The sequence below is a fragment of the Siniperca chuatsi genome, linkage group LG2 (genome assembly GCF_020085105.1).
Source record: "Siniperca chuatsi isolate FFG_IHB_CAS linkage group LG2, ASM2008510v1, whole genome shotgun sequence".
NCBI classification, from domain to species: domain Eukaryota; kingdom Metazoa; phylum Chordata; class Actinopteri; order Centrarchiformes; family Sinipercidae; genus Siniperca; species Siniperca chuatsi.
The window spans coordinates 27,257,843-27,274,731 of record NC_058043.1 but is presented as its reverse complement, the minus strand read 5'-3'; the positions used below and the strand labels follow the sequence as shown (position 1 = coordinate 27,274,731).

General features: G+C 39.1%; 1 protein-coding gene across 14 annotated transcripts in view; it reads left to right on the top strand.

The window, feature by feature from the left end:
• Positions 1–5,095: 5,095 nt before the first annotated feature.
• itpr1b (inositol 1,4,5-trisphosphate receptor, type 1b) overlaps positions 5,096–16,889 on the top strand; it is a 98,034-nt gene continuing 86,240 nt past the window's right edge. For 3 of the 14 annotated variants that reach the window (XM_044166786.1, XM_044166776.1, XM_044166748.1), the window contains exons 1-3: positions 5,100–5,326; positions 6,648–6,761; positions 10,193–10,263. In XM_044166786.1, coding sequence (XP_044022721.1) covers positions 6,670–6,761; positions 10,193–10,263 — 163 coding nt within the window. In that variant the 5' untranslated portion in view covers positions 5,100–5,326; positions 6,648–6,669. Of the gene's footprint in view, positions 5,327–6,647; positions 6,762–10,192; positions 10,264–16,889 lie in introns of all 14 variants that reach the window. The other 11 variants (XM_044166796.1, XM_044166815.1, XM_044166842.1 and 8 more) reach the window with 6 other exon arrangements.

Genomic DNA, 16,889 nt, shown 5'->3' with positions numbered 1-16,889 from the left:
TGGATTACCTGCAATTAAAGCAGCTTACAGAACATGTTCTGCAGGTTAAATAGGTGAGTTCAGTCTAGAGCCTCTTTGGCTATTCAGCAGGATTAGCTCAAACAGGAAAATGTAGGAACAGTGTGCAAAAACTCTACTGCAATGTGTCTCCACAAATCAAACACCTGGCAGATAATTTCCCCTGGCATATGTGTATGGTCTGGCATATTGATTATGCCGTAACCAAGGGGATGTGGTGAAGTGGTCCTTCCCTCTGCACAGCATCTGAATGTAGCTGGCTATTTGATCAATTCTGTTTTCCATACACAGCCTGTTGTAAGAGTCTGACAGAAAATTTATATCTGAAAGCGTGCACACAAAATGTTGTCATTATTATGTTATTATCACTAATACACTTTTTCATGCATCTTTGCATACAAGGTCCAATTGAATCCAAGATGCAGCACAGAATGTGAAACTTATTTTTCCTACATTGGTAACAAGTTATGGCACAAAATCACAAGGCCTAATTAGAATATCTCTGCAGATGGTCTAATCAGATTATTTCCATTGGGAATATGCAGGCCATTATACCAGCGTAATTGTCTTTTATTTTTAGTGAGGTAGAAATCTTTATACTATATCTTTTCACCTTATACTAGGGTGCCTTACCAATATTTGTTATCTTGCAGGCAAGATAGGAGGTGGGACCTCTCTTTTATAAGGGAGCATCAGCATGAATATCAACTAAAAGGCTGCAAGTTTAGAAAAATGAGGAACACAAAAAGTCTTAACTGTATCCTATTCTCATGTTGGCCCAATTCTTGCTCAATGCTTGACTGTGATCTGTAAAAGAAGTGCAAAAGAAGAAGAGGAAGCTTCTTTGAGAAACCTGCAGGGTCTCTTGGGGAAGGGTTAATAACTGTGTGGCAATCTACTCGTCCATGTCTGAATCCTGTGTGTGATCTGTGTAAACTGATACTCTTAAGCTTTGACTGTGCAACTGACTCGACTCAACAGGGACGTGATGTCATTAACGGACTGCTAATGATATCACGTCCCTGTCACAGACTCAAAAAGGCTGGCCGACAGAGAGAAGATAAAAAACTGTTGTTTGCATGACCTTCTTTTCACACTATGCTGGAAGGTCTTGTGCTTAGTAAGTCATTTTTGTTTGCCACACTTCACACCACAAAGTTCTGTCCTCCAGTTATGCATGTTACACTCATACAAGCCTTGACTCATTGCTCCAGTTGTAAGAGCTCCAATAATAGAGTTTAAAATGTCAAATGGAACAAATCTGTACAGAATATACAACTGTGGATGTGAGATTGTTCAAGTTAAAAGAAGTTATATCAGTATTCTACATTTTGATTGAAATAGCTAATAAGACATTATCTATGGTTCTTGCTCCCTGCGGCATCATGTCTTCAGTGGTTCACTGTCCCAGATCCAGAACAGCAGTAAGAGGCCACTAAATTGTTTGTAAAGTTATGGAGTTACAGAGCCCTCCATCTCTCCTTTTAACAAGACTAGACTTGATTTGGATTTTTGGAACTTAATCTCTGATATGAAATCAAGATTAAATATTCTTTCCAACAGGAATAATGCAAAGAGATAAAGAGACTCTTTGTTCCTAATATATTTAGCTCTATTCTGACATTTCTGATGAATGCGAGGACTAGTTTGCAGGCATGGCCCACACAGAGGACTATCGGAGCCTCAGACAAGAAAACTACCAACCATTGTGCCCACACATCTCTGCTTAGGGAAGGCCTGAATCTGCACATGAGAATACTTACGCTAACACATGCACAATGATGAATCTCACAATCTGTGCACCCACACAGATGGTCGCTACAGTTTGTCATCCCTCTGTCTCTGGTGCATTCCAAGCATGCAGATGCTGTATTCATTAATTTGTTAGTCATTTGTTAATTCTGTCAGGAAAACTGGCCCATGTCTCTAAGTCACCTGCAAGCCAGACTACCAATCGGGATGAATCACCTCTCCCTCCCGCCAAACTTGTGCTCTTGTTCATGACCCTTATGTGGGAAAGCAATCTGTCTCCACACCCGTCCCATCTCCCGACTATCTATATCAATGATTGTTGGCTGTTGCGGTCATGCATTGTGTGGGGAAAAAAGCCTTCTGACAGCAGACAAGCTCTTCAGGTTCAGGCAGGGTACTATAATAAAACACTGACCAAAATACCCAGAGAATAAAGAAAGCATTATCTTTACCAAGCTACAAATCAAACCTTTGTCATGTCTGACATCAGAATTGCTGCAATTCATAAACACAGCAGCAGTTGTGTCCAGTTTTAGATATATACAACCCATTTTTTGCTTTGTGGTAGAATGGTAGCCAGTCGTCTGTACACTGTATCCATGGCAACGGAGTACTCAGTGATCTGAATTCTACTTCACTTAATGTCAAATTTAACCAAAGCATGGAAATGCTTTTTGTGGAATAAAGGTTAGTCTCTTAGATATTTGATTTGACATCACTGCATTCAGACACACATGCTCGTATCAGACAATGATGCTCTGAGACATAGCACTTATCCTTCATCCTTCCTTTCGGATTCATTATGATTCAACAAAGGGACTAGCATAGTCTGTTTTTACACAAGTGGTTTTGAATGTACTTTTGATATAATTTTGTGATATAATTTGATAATGATGATCGACTGCATAACAAGTGAGAGTGTCAGGCAGTACAGAACGTGGCATCACATGCATAATGTGTTTTTGTTCCACTGCATCATACCATAGCTGGATTTTATGTCAGCACTAGGAATGCAGAGCATTAAAACATGAATCACAGTGTAGATGGGGTTTTTTTTGGCCTCAGAGTACTCTACAACATAGCAATTTGCAGCCATTTACATCTTAAAGACCTCACTGTGCCTGGTGAAAAGCAGATGTGGAATGTAGAAAAAGAAGAGAAGCACTTTTATGGTAATAGACACTTGTGTACCCCCACTTACTCCACTCTTATTATCCCTCTAGATAATGTAGCTAAGAAACCAAATTAACAACTCATAAATGGGTTTGGTTAGTACCACTGAGCCCATTTTAGGGATAAAAGTGCTTTTTCTCTTCCTGTGTCTCTCTTCCCCTCATTCATATTAGAGGTAGGAATGATTATGAATAATCAAGCTTTTACACATTTTCAAATGTAACCATCTACTGTATGCAGGCTTTCATGGAGAAATTGGAAGTGAGCCTGTTTTGGAAGAATTACTAGGATCGCTGTGAGGACGGTCTGTCTACACTTTATTTTATTCATATGGCAAGTTTGTGTGAGTCCAGTATTGTACAATGCTTCTGAATATTTCAGTACAAGTCTGTTCCAATTAGCTGAAAATGTCACAGTGTGATTTTAATGGGTCAACTGCAAATAAACCAGATCACTTAAAGTTGTGAGACTGAGGTTTCCAAAGGTTACATTACAAACTTGGAAACCCGGTGGTCCATGGGCAAAACCGCAAGATGCTATCTAGCTGTAAGTAAGGCGCATATCCTATTATTCCCTGCAATATTTAACAATAGTCTCTTTGTAAGAAAGAAAAAAAACATACAAACATGGACTCAACTAAACAGACTCCAAAGGCGTGTCCTCATCACAAACCTAGAAATCTGACTGCCAGTGGCCGAATCAGTGTTTCTGACAGGAGACTGCACACACAACTGAAGTCTTTATCTCATGTCCTTTCATACTTCGACATGCACAGCATGACCCCCTCTTTGTAAGGCAGTATGTGTGCTTCTGTTTTTGACATTATATACATGAAATAAAGTAGACATTGACAAAAACCTCCAGTCACATGGATTGTCATCATGTCATCATTCAGAGACATGTTCACTACAGTCCACAACGTGTGACACATCGGAAGGAGTTATTTGTACTTAGGAGTAAAGAGACATGCTGCACATGATCTAACAGAAGCTGGGAGTTTGGATTCTGTTCTCTCCCATTGCAATAATTTCATCACTGAAATGTCAGCTTCTGGGGATTCAAACAAGACTAAGAGTCTATAGCCACACGCCTCTGTGAGGCTGTACTTAGGCATGGTGGTGCTTTGAGTTAAATGCTAACGTCAGCATGCTAACATGGTCAATGACAATAGTGACATGTTTAGCAGGTAGCCTACAATGTTTACCGTGTTTACCATCTTAGTGTTAGCATGCTAACCTCTGCTAAGTGATTTGAGTTGCATCATTAAATGATGTTCAAGTCGACTGGATCAGGAGATTCTGACTATGCAACGGCTGCGGCCTGTAGGCTAGCTCCTTCACGCCCTGCTACGTTTTTATTTTTATCTGTTTTCTTATATTTTTCCGGCTTTATTGCTGAAACACGTATTACCTATTCATTGGAAAAGGAAGCCAGGTTTTGGATTAATGAGCAGCTTTAAGGGTCTTAAGTTAGTAGTCCCTTCATGCTACACACATATATAGTATGTGTGTAGCATGAAGGGACTACTAACTTAATTTCATTGTACAACCTTGTGTTGTATAATGATAAATAATAACCTTGTACCCTGTAATTAGCAATAAACACAAAGTACTGTACAGCTGATGGGAATGTCATTAATCTTGCAGGTATTTGGTCATAAACCAAAGCACTGGACAAATGTCAGGGGATCACCAAAGTCAGTAGGATACATCCTCTGGTAACGATGAATGTCTGTCTGTACACAATTTTGTGCCAATCAATCTAGGAGATGTTGAGATATTTCACAGGATAACACTGCCATCCCCAGAGCCATGCTAATATAGTTAATAAAAACACAGAATATTATTTTTTTAAATTGTTTTTGTGATTACACTAGTTAGAAACTTGCAAAATAAACCCATAATTTATATTGTTTTATTTTTACCTATGTGTTTTATTGAGATGTGTGCTCTGCTCGGGATTAATAAAGTAATTGTTTAGTAATTAAACTGCATTGAATAAGGCCACCACTTTCTCCTCCTCCAAGATGAAAACCTCAAGACAACAACGCCGCTTTGATTTGGAGTATACTTGGAGTTACTTATTATGAGCACTGCACGTGACAGTTTAAATGCCTAAAGAACTGCATTACCCAGGGAGCTTTGCTGCAGTATAAATAGTAACGAAAGGGGCGTTCCCTCAGTGACATGTGGAGGAGGTAAGAAGCGGATTGTTGCCGAGGACGCATTCAGCTGTCAGAGATAACGCCGCTCAGCCTGCTCTTACCTGGAGTTTCATTACCATGGACTTAACCGAGGATAGCGCTGTGGAAATTATCCTGTGCTGACCCACTTCTTTACGTTCTTGTCTCTCTATCTTTGGCGCGTTCTTTCATTTCTGTCAGGTAAAGTCCTCGTCTGTCTGTAGTTTTCCAGCTAGGGCATTGTTCATTTTGTCACTGAGCTGTAAGCATCCCTGTCAAGGAAGTAGCCCACGCGCTGTTGTGTTGCTGCAGCTCGTGCGAAAAAACCCCCCCCAAAAAAACAAAACAGAGGCGACTTGACATTTAATTCAGCTAGCAGAGATGTTTGTGTCCTATTTGGCATCTTGGAAAACTGTTAAATGTGTCACAAAACGTTCAAATAACTTATTGTGGCAATGGGCTGTACAGAACAAAATCCAAACTTTATGTAAGGTTAGTGTATGTGTCACAGTTGAATGGAGTGGTGTGGGGCATCTGCATCTGGGTAAATATGACCTTCAGCTTCATACGCACAAATCAATATTATAGAAATAAACGTATATTTAATGAAAAATGTCATATTTTGTGATTTCCTCCTTTAAGACGTTTTCGTTTGATGGTACATTGCTAAAGTCCAAGCTAAAATTATCTTTGTCAACAGAAACATGACAGACCACTCTTTGTGGTGTTGGGTTCTTTTACACAGCCTTATATTCTCTGTACCTGGAAACAGACTAAAGAGTGGGGACCTAAATTTAAGATGTATATGTATTGGTTTCACACAGCTAACAATAGCACAGTGCATAGAAAAACTTCATTTCGTTCTTTTGGCAGGAAGTTTTCACTGTTTCATTTCTGATAATTTGACAACTTGAATAAGCTGTAAAGTTAAGTACTCATTCATGGTATTTATGTCTTTTAGATTTATGCTTTAAATTGAAGAGGACAGAACCCATATTAACAAAATGCACAGGACACATTCATAGAAGGGCAAAGATTAGCTCTATAGCTCAGTTATTTCTATTTCTAATGTCTAATGTAAATAATATTAATGTTAGGTTATTGCTCCACAATTATTACTCATGGTCTTACAGTAGGTGGTGCTCTGAGGATGGGCTAAAAAACTTCACAACCAACCACCATCTCCAGCAGTAGCTGAATCAATGTCATAAAAGTAATGATAGATCCCCCTAGGTGATCATAATCGCTGCTGTTTACAATTTCTTTTCAACTATATCCGCTTGACAACCCATGTGTGCACGGACATGAAGCTGTAACAAGCAAATGTTTAGTATTTTACTTAATGAATGATGTATACGACTAATGGATTATCAAAATTGTCTTTGGTTAGTTTTCTGTTGATCACTTAGTTGACTAATTGAGTGAAATATTTAATAACGTTTCAAAGCGTGTGAGTTGCTGAGCTCCGCTCTATATGTATGTATACTGCTTTAAAGACCTTTTTGTTGTCAATCTTTTGCAGGTGTTGTCAACCCTGAGGAACCATGTCGGACAAGATGTCCAGTTTCCTCCATATTGGGGACATTTGTTCCCTGTATGCAGAGGGCTCCACCAGTGGATTTATCAGCACTTTAGGGTAAGTCTGCTTGTTTTTATGTGGGCTTTCATGACCCTTTCGCTACTTCCACGTCCCTGCTACCTCATGCTGCAGGATTCCAGGTGAGCTTGCTGGATGGATGGAGCTTCAGACAATATTGGCTGTGTTGAGTTGATGGGGCAGTATAATGGATGGACTCATATATGGATGGATTTAATGCCTCTGTTTGGGTGGTGGCAATTACCAAGTGTCAGCATAAACATTACCCATTGTTCCTCCACATTTTATGGTGAATAATAAGTGATCTGATTTCAGTGAAACAAAGGAAACCGGTGTTTTGAAGGGAAAAAAAGTTTTTTTTCCTGTTATATTATAGTCATATATGTACCTCTTGAACTTGTGAGCTAATTAATAGGAAGATTGACTGCAGTCAAATATCTATTTTCCTTAAACTGATGATTTTGTCTTATCTATGAATGCAGAGCAGTATACCATGTTCTACAGAATAAATTTGTCTTATTTGAGAAGTGGTGGATCCTGCAGTAGTCATTGCTCTCCTTTTGTTTCCTTGATATTCTGTGCTCAGTTGGTACTCTGGCCTCAAATTACCCTGTCTCTTCCTGTCACATGCTGAGCACCATTTATTTAAGTACTTGACGTCTTCTCTCCTCCATAATTGTAGGCAATGAGTTAAAAGTGCATCTCATTATGTGTAAATGGAGCAAATCTTGAATACAATTGACAGTCAGAAATAACAAAAGGCTAAAACAGGCAATCATTGATGTGAATGTCCCTGTCCATCATAGCTGACAGAATATCCAACATGTCAGGCTCCATTTTCTTGCATCAAGCCTGTCTCTTTCCTCTTTTTCGTTGCTATTTTCTCCCCCAGGGTGTTTGTTTTTCTTCTCCCAAGGTGAAAAAGAGAACAGCATCTGTGTTGTCCTCTCCTTTTTTAAGCACTGCAATCTTTTTCCTCTTATCATGTCTCTATTATATTTGCCACTCACCACAGGCCTTGCTGAGCCCTCCTCCTTGCCAGCTCTCAGAAATCATGCTCTTTCACAGTTTAGTGTTGTGCGTCACCCACCATGGCAACAAATGTGTGCACAGCTTTGAAGACTGCCACCATGACAGAGCTCGTTTGTCAAATTTCCCATCTCGTAATGTTATGCCTAGTAATCCCCCCCCTGCTGCTGTTAGCACTCCTGTTAAAGAGAAGAGGGCATAAGGACGTAACTATAAATAGCATTATTTTATTTGGTGTTGCTTTTGCTGTCAGCATACTGAATGTGACCCCCGTGAAACGGCTGCAACCACCTGGACCACTGCTTTCTCAGAGAGGATGCTGCCCAACGTCTTGATGCTGGGAGACTGAGATGTAGCTATGAAGCTGTATCCCAGCATGCAAGAGGAGGTTTCTTCTTGACCTTGGATACAGATGGCCTGTTCTTTTTGGACCTTCGCCTATTAGTGCATCAGTATGATCAAGGCTCTTCATTTCTATAGAGGAGATTCTCACACCATGTGCTTTCTTCCTTCATCATGACAGAGATCCTGCGGTGCAGTGTATACTGCATGAGCTATAAAAAGATGTAACTGACTCGACCGGCTAGAACATCCTACTGAAGTGTTGTATTTGTGCTCATCTACTATCTCATAGTATTCCCAGGGGTTTCCCCAGAATTCCGGGGTACGATGGTGCTAAGTTTAAAAAGTGTTTTACCAACATATTTTGTATGTTGTTCGGAGAAATTGCAAGACAAGGTGGAATAATGGTGCTAAAGTAGATCATGATGAGGTAGCGTTCTGTTGCATTTTTTAAGAAAGGCCCTGGTTCCCCTGTTGTTTACAGGTACACTGATAGATTGTACTATCACTTGTGCCCCAGATCAGAAATCTATAACCTCATCCTCTCAGTCCTTGGTTGACAACTTCTGCTACACCACATATTTCTTTTCATAATACTGCGGCAGGAATGCAGAGGAAACCTACCCATGCTCCATTAATATTAAAGGTGCTATTGATAACATTGATAACAGCCACTAGATGATGCACTCCCACTTTCCTCAACGCAGCCGGCAACATGGCTAGCTAGCCACAAGTATCGTCGGCCAAGTGTCTCATAATAGGGCTAATGTTAGACTGCTATATGAGATGACACCCTCAATAACAGTGACGTTTTGGGCCTAAACAGTACAATGAGCAGATTTACAGTAGTTCTTGCCACGTTGTTAATATATTGGGATCCCATGAGCTATGTTTGCACAGCCTTTTTTTAGTGTGGTGGATCGCACTCTTTCAGTGGGTAGAAGAGGTTTAGACTTTAAACTCAGGTGTTGGAGAATATTGAACACCTTCCTGTGTCTCCAATGTGATGTTTGTTGTCAATACAATGAAATATGTCTTTATCCTGCTATTCATGTGTTATGAATGAGCTGGCACTTATGATTAAATCGAGCAGTTTCTATATCCAGTAGGCCTTTTTCACAGTAGACATTTAGACTTGATATAGCAGGAAAAGCACAATAATTACTAATTCTGTTAACAATGGCTCTCTCCATTTAAAGGTGCCTTGTGGAGTTTTCTTATAAACAAACAGAGCTAATAAAACATTTCAAATTCGATTGTTTTTTCTTTCTCCAGCATTTTTTTATCCATGTGTACCAGCTAGCAGTCTTCTTCTCTGCCTTTGCTGGCACATCGCTGCATATCTTGGCATGTTACCGCCACTTGTAGATCAGTGGAATAGTCTGACACCATTGACAGGACTATGTGACTGTATGTCATCCATGTGCGCATGCATGTGGGTCCTCGTGTCTGTGCACAAGACAAACTAAACGGGGAGCCACTGATAAAACACCTGCTCCGTAGTGCTACTAATGGTCAAAAACTCCACAGGGTACCTTAGGTGTCAGAGTAAGCTAGGCCAGTTAGTGAGCGTTCACAATACCAGAACCCTGGAACTGACACATCTAAATGGAATGCAGCCATTAACTGATGTTATTAGATAGACCTGTGATTTTCCTGCTATGACATGTCAAAATGCTGTGAAAAAGACTTAGTGACCACGGTGTATAGTTTCTGGGACATAGTTGTCATTCTAATCGAATCTGTCAGTTTCTGTCTGTAATTGGAGACGTTGTTGAGAACAAAATTACCCGAGAAGAACATGATAGAAATCCAATACCTTACTTACTAAAAAGTAGGTGATTTTTATGAGATTTTGGAGAACTGACTTGAGGTACAAGAGCTGCATGAATTGGCAAAATAATTCAGATTGTGGGGTGGTTTCTGTTAGCTAATTTATTTGTCTCTTTAGCTTGTTGCATAATTCACAACCTGTAACCCAACCTATAGTTCATATATGGAAAATGAAAGCTTTTGGAAGGGTTATTGAGATTTAAAGTCTATTTAAGTTGTATGTGTCTTGAGTGATTGACTCATCATAATGATGGCTGTGTCCCCAGGCTTGTGGATGACCGCTGTGTGGTGCAACCAGACACAGGCGACCTCAACAACCCACCCAAGAAATTCAGAGGTAAGACCTCAAAATCACTCACTTTTCACTTAATGATATTTTAATGTCTATGGTATAAGTCAGGATTTTTGGCAGTTTAAGTGTACTATATTAAACATTATTTTCCCAATGTCACTGTAGTAGTTTTACTGTTCAGCAGTTTGGGTAAAAGTTATTGTTTTATTTTCTTCGTTACTTATTTTCTGACATAATCTTTGGTGTTCTTTCAGACGGGTCAGCTGTAGTTTAGAAGTAGAAGAAGAAGCAGGTCTGGAGCATTTGATTCCATAAAATTCAAGGGAAAAATAGGGTGAGGATAGTAAATCAGAAATGATGTAAAGAAAAATGCTTCACATTAACAGTGCTTCTACAAACTTATCCAACAATTTGATGGTACTTTTACAAAAAGTCTCCATCAAGTATCTGCTATAGGAATTCCTGCAGTTGTGGCCATTGCTGCCTATTTCAACCAAGACACTTTTGGAAAAACAGATTTTTAATCTCAGTGATGTTCTTCAGGTTAAATAAAGGGTAAATTTAAACAATGTTATCTGAAAATGAAAGAAAAGATAAGACAGACCTAGATAAGTGACATTAGTTTCTTGTATAGAAACTTAATACAAGCCTATAGTGAATCAGTATTTGATAAAAATCATCCAAACGAAGACTATACAAGTAGATAGGATAGTCACTGGCTTGTGTTTGTGCTTGTCTTTTCAGTATGCAGTTGTGTGCTTTGTTTTGTTTACTTTTTAATTTGGCTGCACATATTGTAGATTAATTCATTACTTAAGGGTTCGTTAGACGATTCTCTGTTAAGTAATTTGGGTCATACAGTAGTTTGTGTTGCAGGATATGTAAATAAATAAATAATTCTCTCCTAATATCAGTCTCTCATGCTGTTAGATCTTTACTAAAACGTAATAGTGGAGGAAGTGGCTGTGCTGGGTAAGAGCCGCTTTTGCCAGCTTGAAGGCATTTTTTTGTTGACAGGGTATTTAAAATTGTCTGTAACGATTTTGGTTCATGCTGGTTAAATATTTTTGGTTCAATAGTGCTTGCTCATTTTAAACCATGCATTCATGCTGTGACCCTCCCCTTCCACAAAAAGATACTTTACTGTGTTCAAATTTGGAGGCTGTGCAGGTCACTGGATTGAAATAAAGTCACTCTTGTATTCTTGAAACCATGTTGATGGTAATAATTATATTGGCATATTATCTTGTTCGAAACATCTATTTGAAAAAGGGCTTGACTGCAGCCATGATTACCTGGTTAGCAACAATGCCAGTGAGTGCTGTTGCATTCAGATAGGCTCACTTGGAAAGAAATGTCCTAAGAAAACATTTGGCACATCATTACACAACCAACTGCTGTCTGTTTTACACAAGACAGGATGGGTACATAAACTTGTGCAGTTTTTATGGCAAATTCTGATCCTGTCATCAGTCACTACAGAAATGGATGATCATCTGACCAGGTGACAACAATGGTAGCTAATGTAGTAGCCAGTGAGTGTATGAAATTTGCTGCCACTGTGTAACAAATACATTTCTAGATGTTTTGGCAGCTTTCTGAGGGAGGTCTTTAGTAAATTAAGAGTGAAATGACACCATTGCCAATGCGATTTCCATCTACTTTGAACAGTGTACTTTCCAAATTGATTAAATTCAATTGACCTTTTTTATACACAGGAAGCCTTGCAGGACCTTTTTAACATATCCCTGTCAATGTCATAATTGGTGCTCTGTCTTTCATCCTTGAGTGTAACCAGGAAGAAGATAATGCATACAGACTGACTGTGGAGGACTATTCTCTAAGATCCTTTTACCACAACATAGATTCATAGATAAATTTGCACATTGTTTGATATTATGTAACTTTTCTTTAGAGATTATTTGGGCCTGTATAGCTGTTTTTTTAAAAACTTGATCTAGTCGGTGGGCTTATTTTGGTCACAACCTGAATTGAATGTCTGAATCAGAATTCTGTAGACCAACCATGCTTAGCTTTTCAAAACATCTAGCTATTGACAGTCACAAGTAGGGAAGTGCTCTACTGAAAATATGTCTGTCAACACTGAAACATAAATTTGACAATAGCCTGGACTGGCAACTATTTGTTTATTTTACCACCATATCAAAACGCCATTTGCATTTGTTTAAAATGTGTCATTACCAAAAACTAAAGGTTTTTAATAGGCTGCTGAAAATGTCTGGCCCATCTACATATCCTGGTTTTAAAATCTGGCCCAATTGAATAGCCCTGCCCTAAGTCATAAAGTATAAATGTCCATCTTTTATTGAAAGCAGTTTAACTGTATATATGCTTACAAAGTAAGACATAGGGTGAACAGTTTCCCAAACAGAAGGCAGACAATTTTAGATTAAATTATTCTAGTATAGCAAGACTCAGTTTGTTATAATACACAGAGATTCTGGACCCAAAAGCACGACTCAAACAGAGAGTTAAAGTTTTTGGTTTATTGTACGAACAAGTTGAATGAGTAACCAGGTGTGAGGAGGGGAGCTCTGTGAAGCGAGGATGATTCCCAGGCTGAGGCAGACAGTCCTCTAAAAAGCCCAGTCTACCTATCTTTAAAAAAAAAAGCAAAGATTTGAGAAAAGTCAAAGGTATGTAGGTGCAGATAACCATCATGTTCAGTGTCAGCCAGTAAAATGTATACAGGTTTCAAGACATACAATGTCGAATGTCCCATGTACAGTAGACACTGCCTTAGCATAGGTGAAGGGGAGGGTATCAATAGTGATGGAATAAAACACAACCTTTTGTGAAACTTTTTTAACTGCTGTTGAGACTGTAGCAGAAAAGTGTTGAACTGAATAGTCATTTTTAGGTTGTATTATGTATTTTTATAGTGTTTTTATTGCGTCACAGCATATTTTAAGGTGTTTAATACATTTTTCAATATATTTTAGTCCAATACAACACCACCTCAAAGTACATTCTCAGAACATACCACAGAACTGACGATTCTGCATCACAGGTGTTTCTGTTTTTCTGGTCACTCAGTTTATCTGGAAAAAAGTGATTTGTAATGAGGCAGTTCTATTGATTGGTTTGTTCTGACAGCATATCAGGGTGTGCCATGTTCATATGATTTTGCGGTTCCAGTGAGTATGCACTGCTCGTTGGTTCACAGCAGGTGCAGAGTATGGCGGTTCATCAGAAGTGGGATTATTACACATGGGCTGCAGTCGCAAAGTTAATAGAATTACGTCTTGTGTCTTTTCCTAAACACTTTTCCTTGACTTCATCTCATGGAGGTCAAGGAAAGATGTGAAGGAGAATTCATGAGGATTTAGAAAAAGACAACCATGGTGCTAAGAGAATCTGACTGCATTTACACTAGGCTACGTAATTATGCAACGGCAGATGTTACTGACGTGGGTCTGCTGTGGTGAAACTACAATGTTCTGAAGATGGACCATGGACTACTAAAAGTACTTCTTAGATACTTCACCCCCTGCGTTCTTACCGTGTTGTTTCATGCAGGCTATATAAACGTAGACAACCCAGTGAAAAATATTACTTCATCACCAAAGTTGGAATTGAAATTAAAAAAGGAATATAGGCTCCCAGTCACGTTCATAGTTCGCCTATAGGTTTAACATATTGTTGAAAATTCGAAACATGTAAGCATATTAGCAAGTTATGGCACATGATGGAAAATGCTTAATAAGCAACAGTAACTTGTTGGTCATGTTGATCGTTTGTTTTCGTGAACGGCCGAATGGTGCATCGCTTTAAATGTTGCTGCCACAAGGAATTGTGGGACGGTATTATCTCCTTTCCTGTTGTAAGATGGTCCAGTGTACCTTATGCTAAATGAAATAAGAAAGGAAGCACTGAAGCACCTTTCCTTTGCATTTAGAGAATTCGACCATGGCTGCCACTCAGATACTTCTAGGTCATTTCAATCAGTTAGGAACCTTCCTAAGCAAGAAAACATGGATTTTCTCAGAACACTAACGTGACTTTCAGACCAAAAGACAACCTTGATGTTTGAACAACACGTGCCCTGCTGGAGCTTGATCAATGCATGACCACTAAAGGTGTAAACAACATTATTTTAAACAATCTTAGAGTAAGTTCATCCTGTGAAGTATGAAGCATTTCTTTGTTCAGTCAAACTGATGATCTGCAGTACTTAACAGAATTTACTTTCCGCATAACACGTTAAGCAAGTAGCCTGTTTTTACTAAGCTAACAAATTAAATCAAGAGCAAAATGAAGGTATACTGTAACACTTTGGAGCAGTGCAGGGTAGATGAAATGAACAAAAATAAAATCTCTTTAGTCTTTACCTTTTTTGAAGTAGCTGAGTCACTATTTAACACTCTACTGCAAAGGTGGGTCATATTAGGTTTCATGCAAGAGTGTAATTTTCACATCCGCTTTGTGAAAGACATCTACTGGGAACTGCTCGTGCCACTAAAGTTACAGTGTTAACTGAGTGGATTGTTCATAATGGGATGCTATTTGTGTGTTTAATGCACACACACTAAACATGACATCTTGATCTGAACCATTGAGAAAGGGGCATGTTAGCTGTAATTCAAATCGATGATTGATTTAAGTGATAAACATGAACAAGTGTGCAGATTCTATTTTCTCTGTTTGATAGAATTTTTATGCTGAAATTAAGATATGGATTCAGTGTTAAGACAAATTAATGACCTATGGCCTAATAATTGTGAAATTTGAATTTAATTTAATACATTTTAAAACTTTGATGTACAGACATCATGTCCACAGCATTGATGACTAATTTAAAGGGAAAATTCGGCACCTTTTTTATGTGGATGTCCAGTCAGTGTTGATGGTAAATGTAATCCATTGAAGCAATACATTCCTCAGTGCATGCTGTATTGACTGAGAAAGCCGAGTTCTCCTCAGTGGCACTGCCAGCAGAGCTGTGCCTTCAGCGCCTACATGTACCAGGATGCATTGCACGTGAGCTTCTCACGCCCACGCCCACCCAGTGGGTTTCCGTATTGAAACAAATGTACGTTGTCAAGCATATTAATTCCTGCAGTTTGACTATTTCTGTTTCACACATAGCTATATCGTTACCTTCAGGGCATGTCTATTAAGTATATTTACATAAAACAGCAACACACACACACACACACACACACACACACACACACACACACACACACACACACACACACACACACACACACCGGCGAGGATCGGAGCAGAACGGGCTTCCGTATAACAGCAACAACACTAACGCTAGCTGCAGTAATAAAGTTCCACAAAAAGCAACATGAACAAACAGTTACTGACATCCAAGCTTCTACTCTCGTTATTTACATGGCTTCAAATGAGGCTTAACGTTCGCACAGTTTCTCTTGACTGTCCCTCAATATTACAACATTAGTCCAACATCGCCTGGAGAACCACCCTAGCCTATAACGTTAGCTATTACTTTGCTGGCCAAAACATAGCATTATGTGACAAAAATACTCACTCCTCTCAGCCCTGCTGGTCTTGTCTGTCTTTTCCAGTTTATCTTCGGGATTATGAAAAAGGTCTCCAGCACACCTCTACCCAAGTTTGGAGTAAAACTTTCATGCAGGAAGAACTACTTGGCAAACTCTGCTTTCTCTGTAAATATAACATGCACTGAGGAATTTATTGCTTCAATGGACTACATTTACCATCAACACTAACTGGACATCCACATAAAAAGTGCAGAATTTTCCCTTTTAAGAAAGAGTCCATTGTCTCCTTATAAAATTATGCCTGTGGCTGCATGCCAAATAGTATTTGTCAACTGCATTTGTTAACCATCTATACGCTGTGTATGTTTGTAACATCTCTTTTTGGTAGTTCACACCTTCCTGTTCCTTGTTGATGCAATTTGTCTGTGGTTGCATCGGTTTAATTGATTTTCAAGACTATTCCCCTGTAGTTTTCAAGCACAGATGATTTGGCCTCATGAACTCTGTTAGCTGTTTTCAAAGCAATATGAGGCAACTGACTGTTTGTTTTTTACTAGTTCATTGCAGAAAGCACCAATCAGCAGATAATGTACCCAACAATAGAGTCCCCCTTCCCCTAAATCAATATTTTTTGTGACTCAGGTTCCAGAAGTGTTGCTAATAAATGCCCAGGATGACCATTCTCTACCATGATTGATGCACTAAAGTTACAAGTGCAAGCTATTACTCACTGTATTATCTGCTGCTAACTGTACTGGCCCTGTGCATTCAGAGGCCTATGTGCCAGATTTCGGCACCAGGATGAGTTCTATAGATTGGGTGAACAGCAGATAGGTAACCTTGTTTTATGGATTTAAACAAGACACTGCCTTTCCATTTGGGGATGCAAAGAAACTTCACCTGTCTGGTTCTAACTGAGCTATTCAAATCATATTCAAAGCTGTGGTTTAACACCATAAAACAGCAGTAACAGCACAGTAACCCTGCCTAAACTAAATGTGCTACTGGCACCTTTAAGTCATCCCATGACCATGAAAAAGCAAAAGTTAAGCTATGTAAAAAGTCTGTATCACAGGGAGCTATAGCACAGCATGTTAAACCTTACTTCTTTCTCTCTGATCTGAGTGGCTTGTGTGTGTGTGTGTGTGTGTGTGTGTGAGAGAGAGAGAGAGA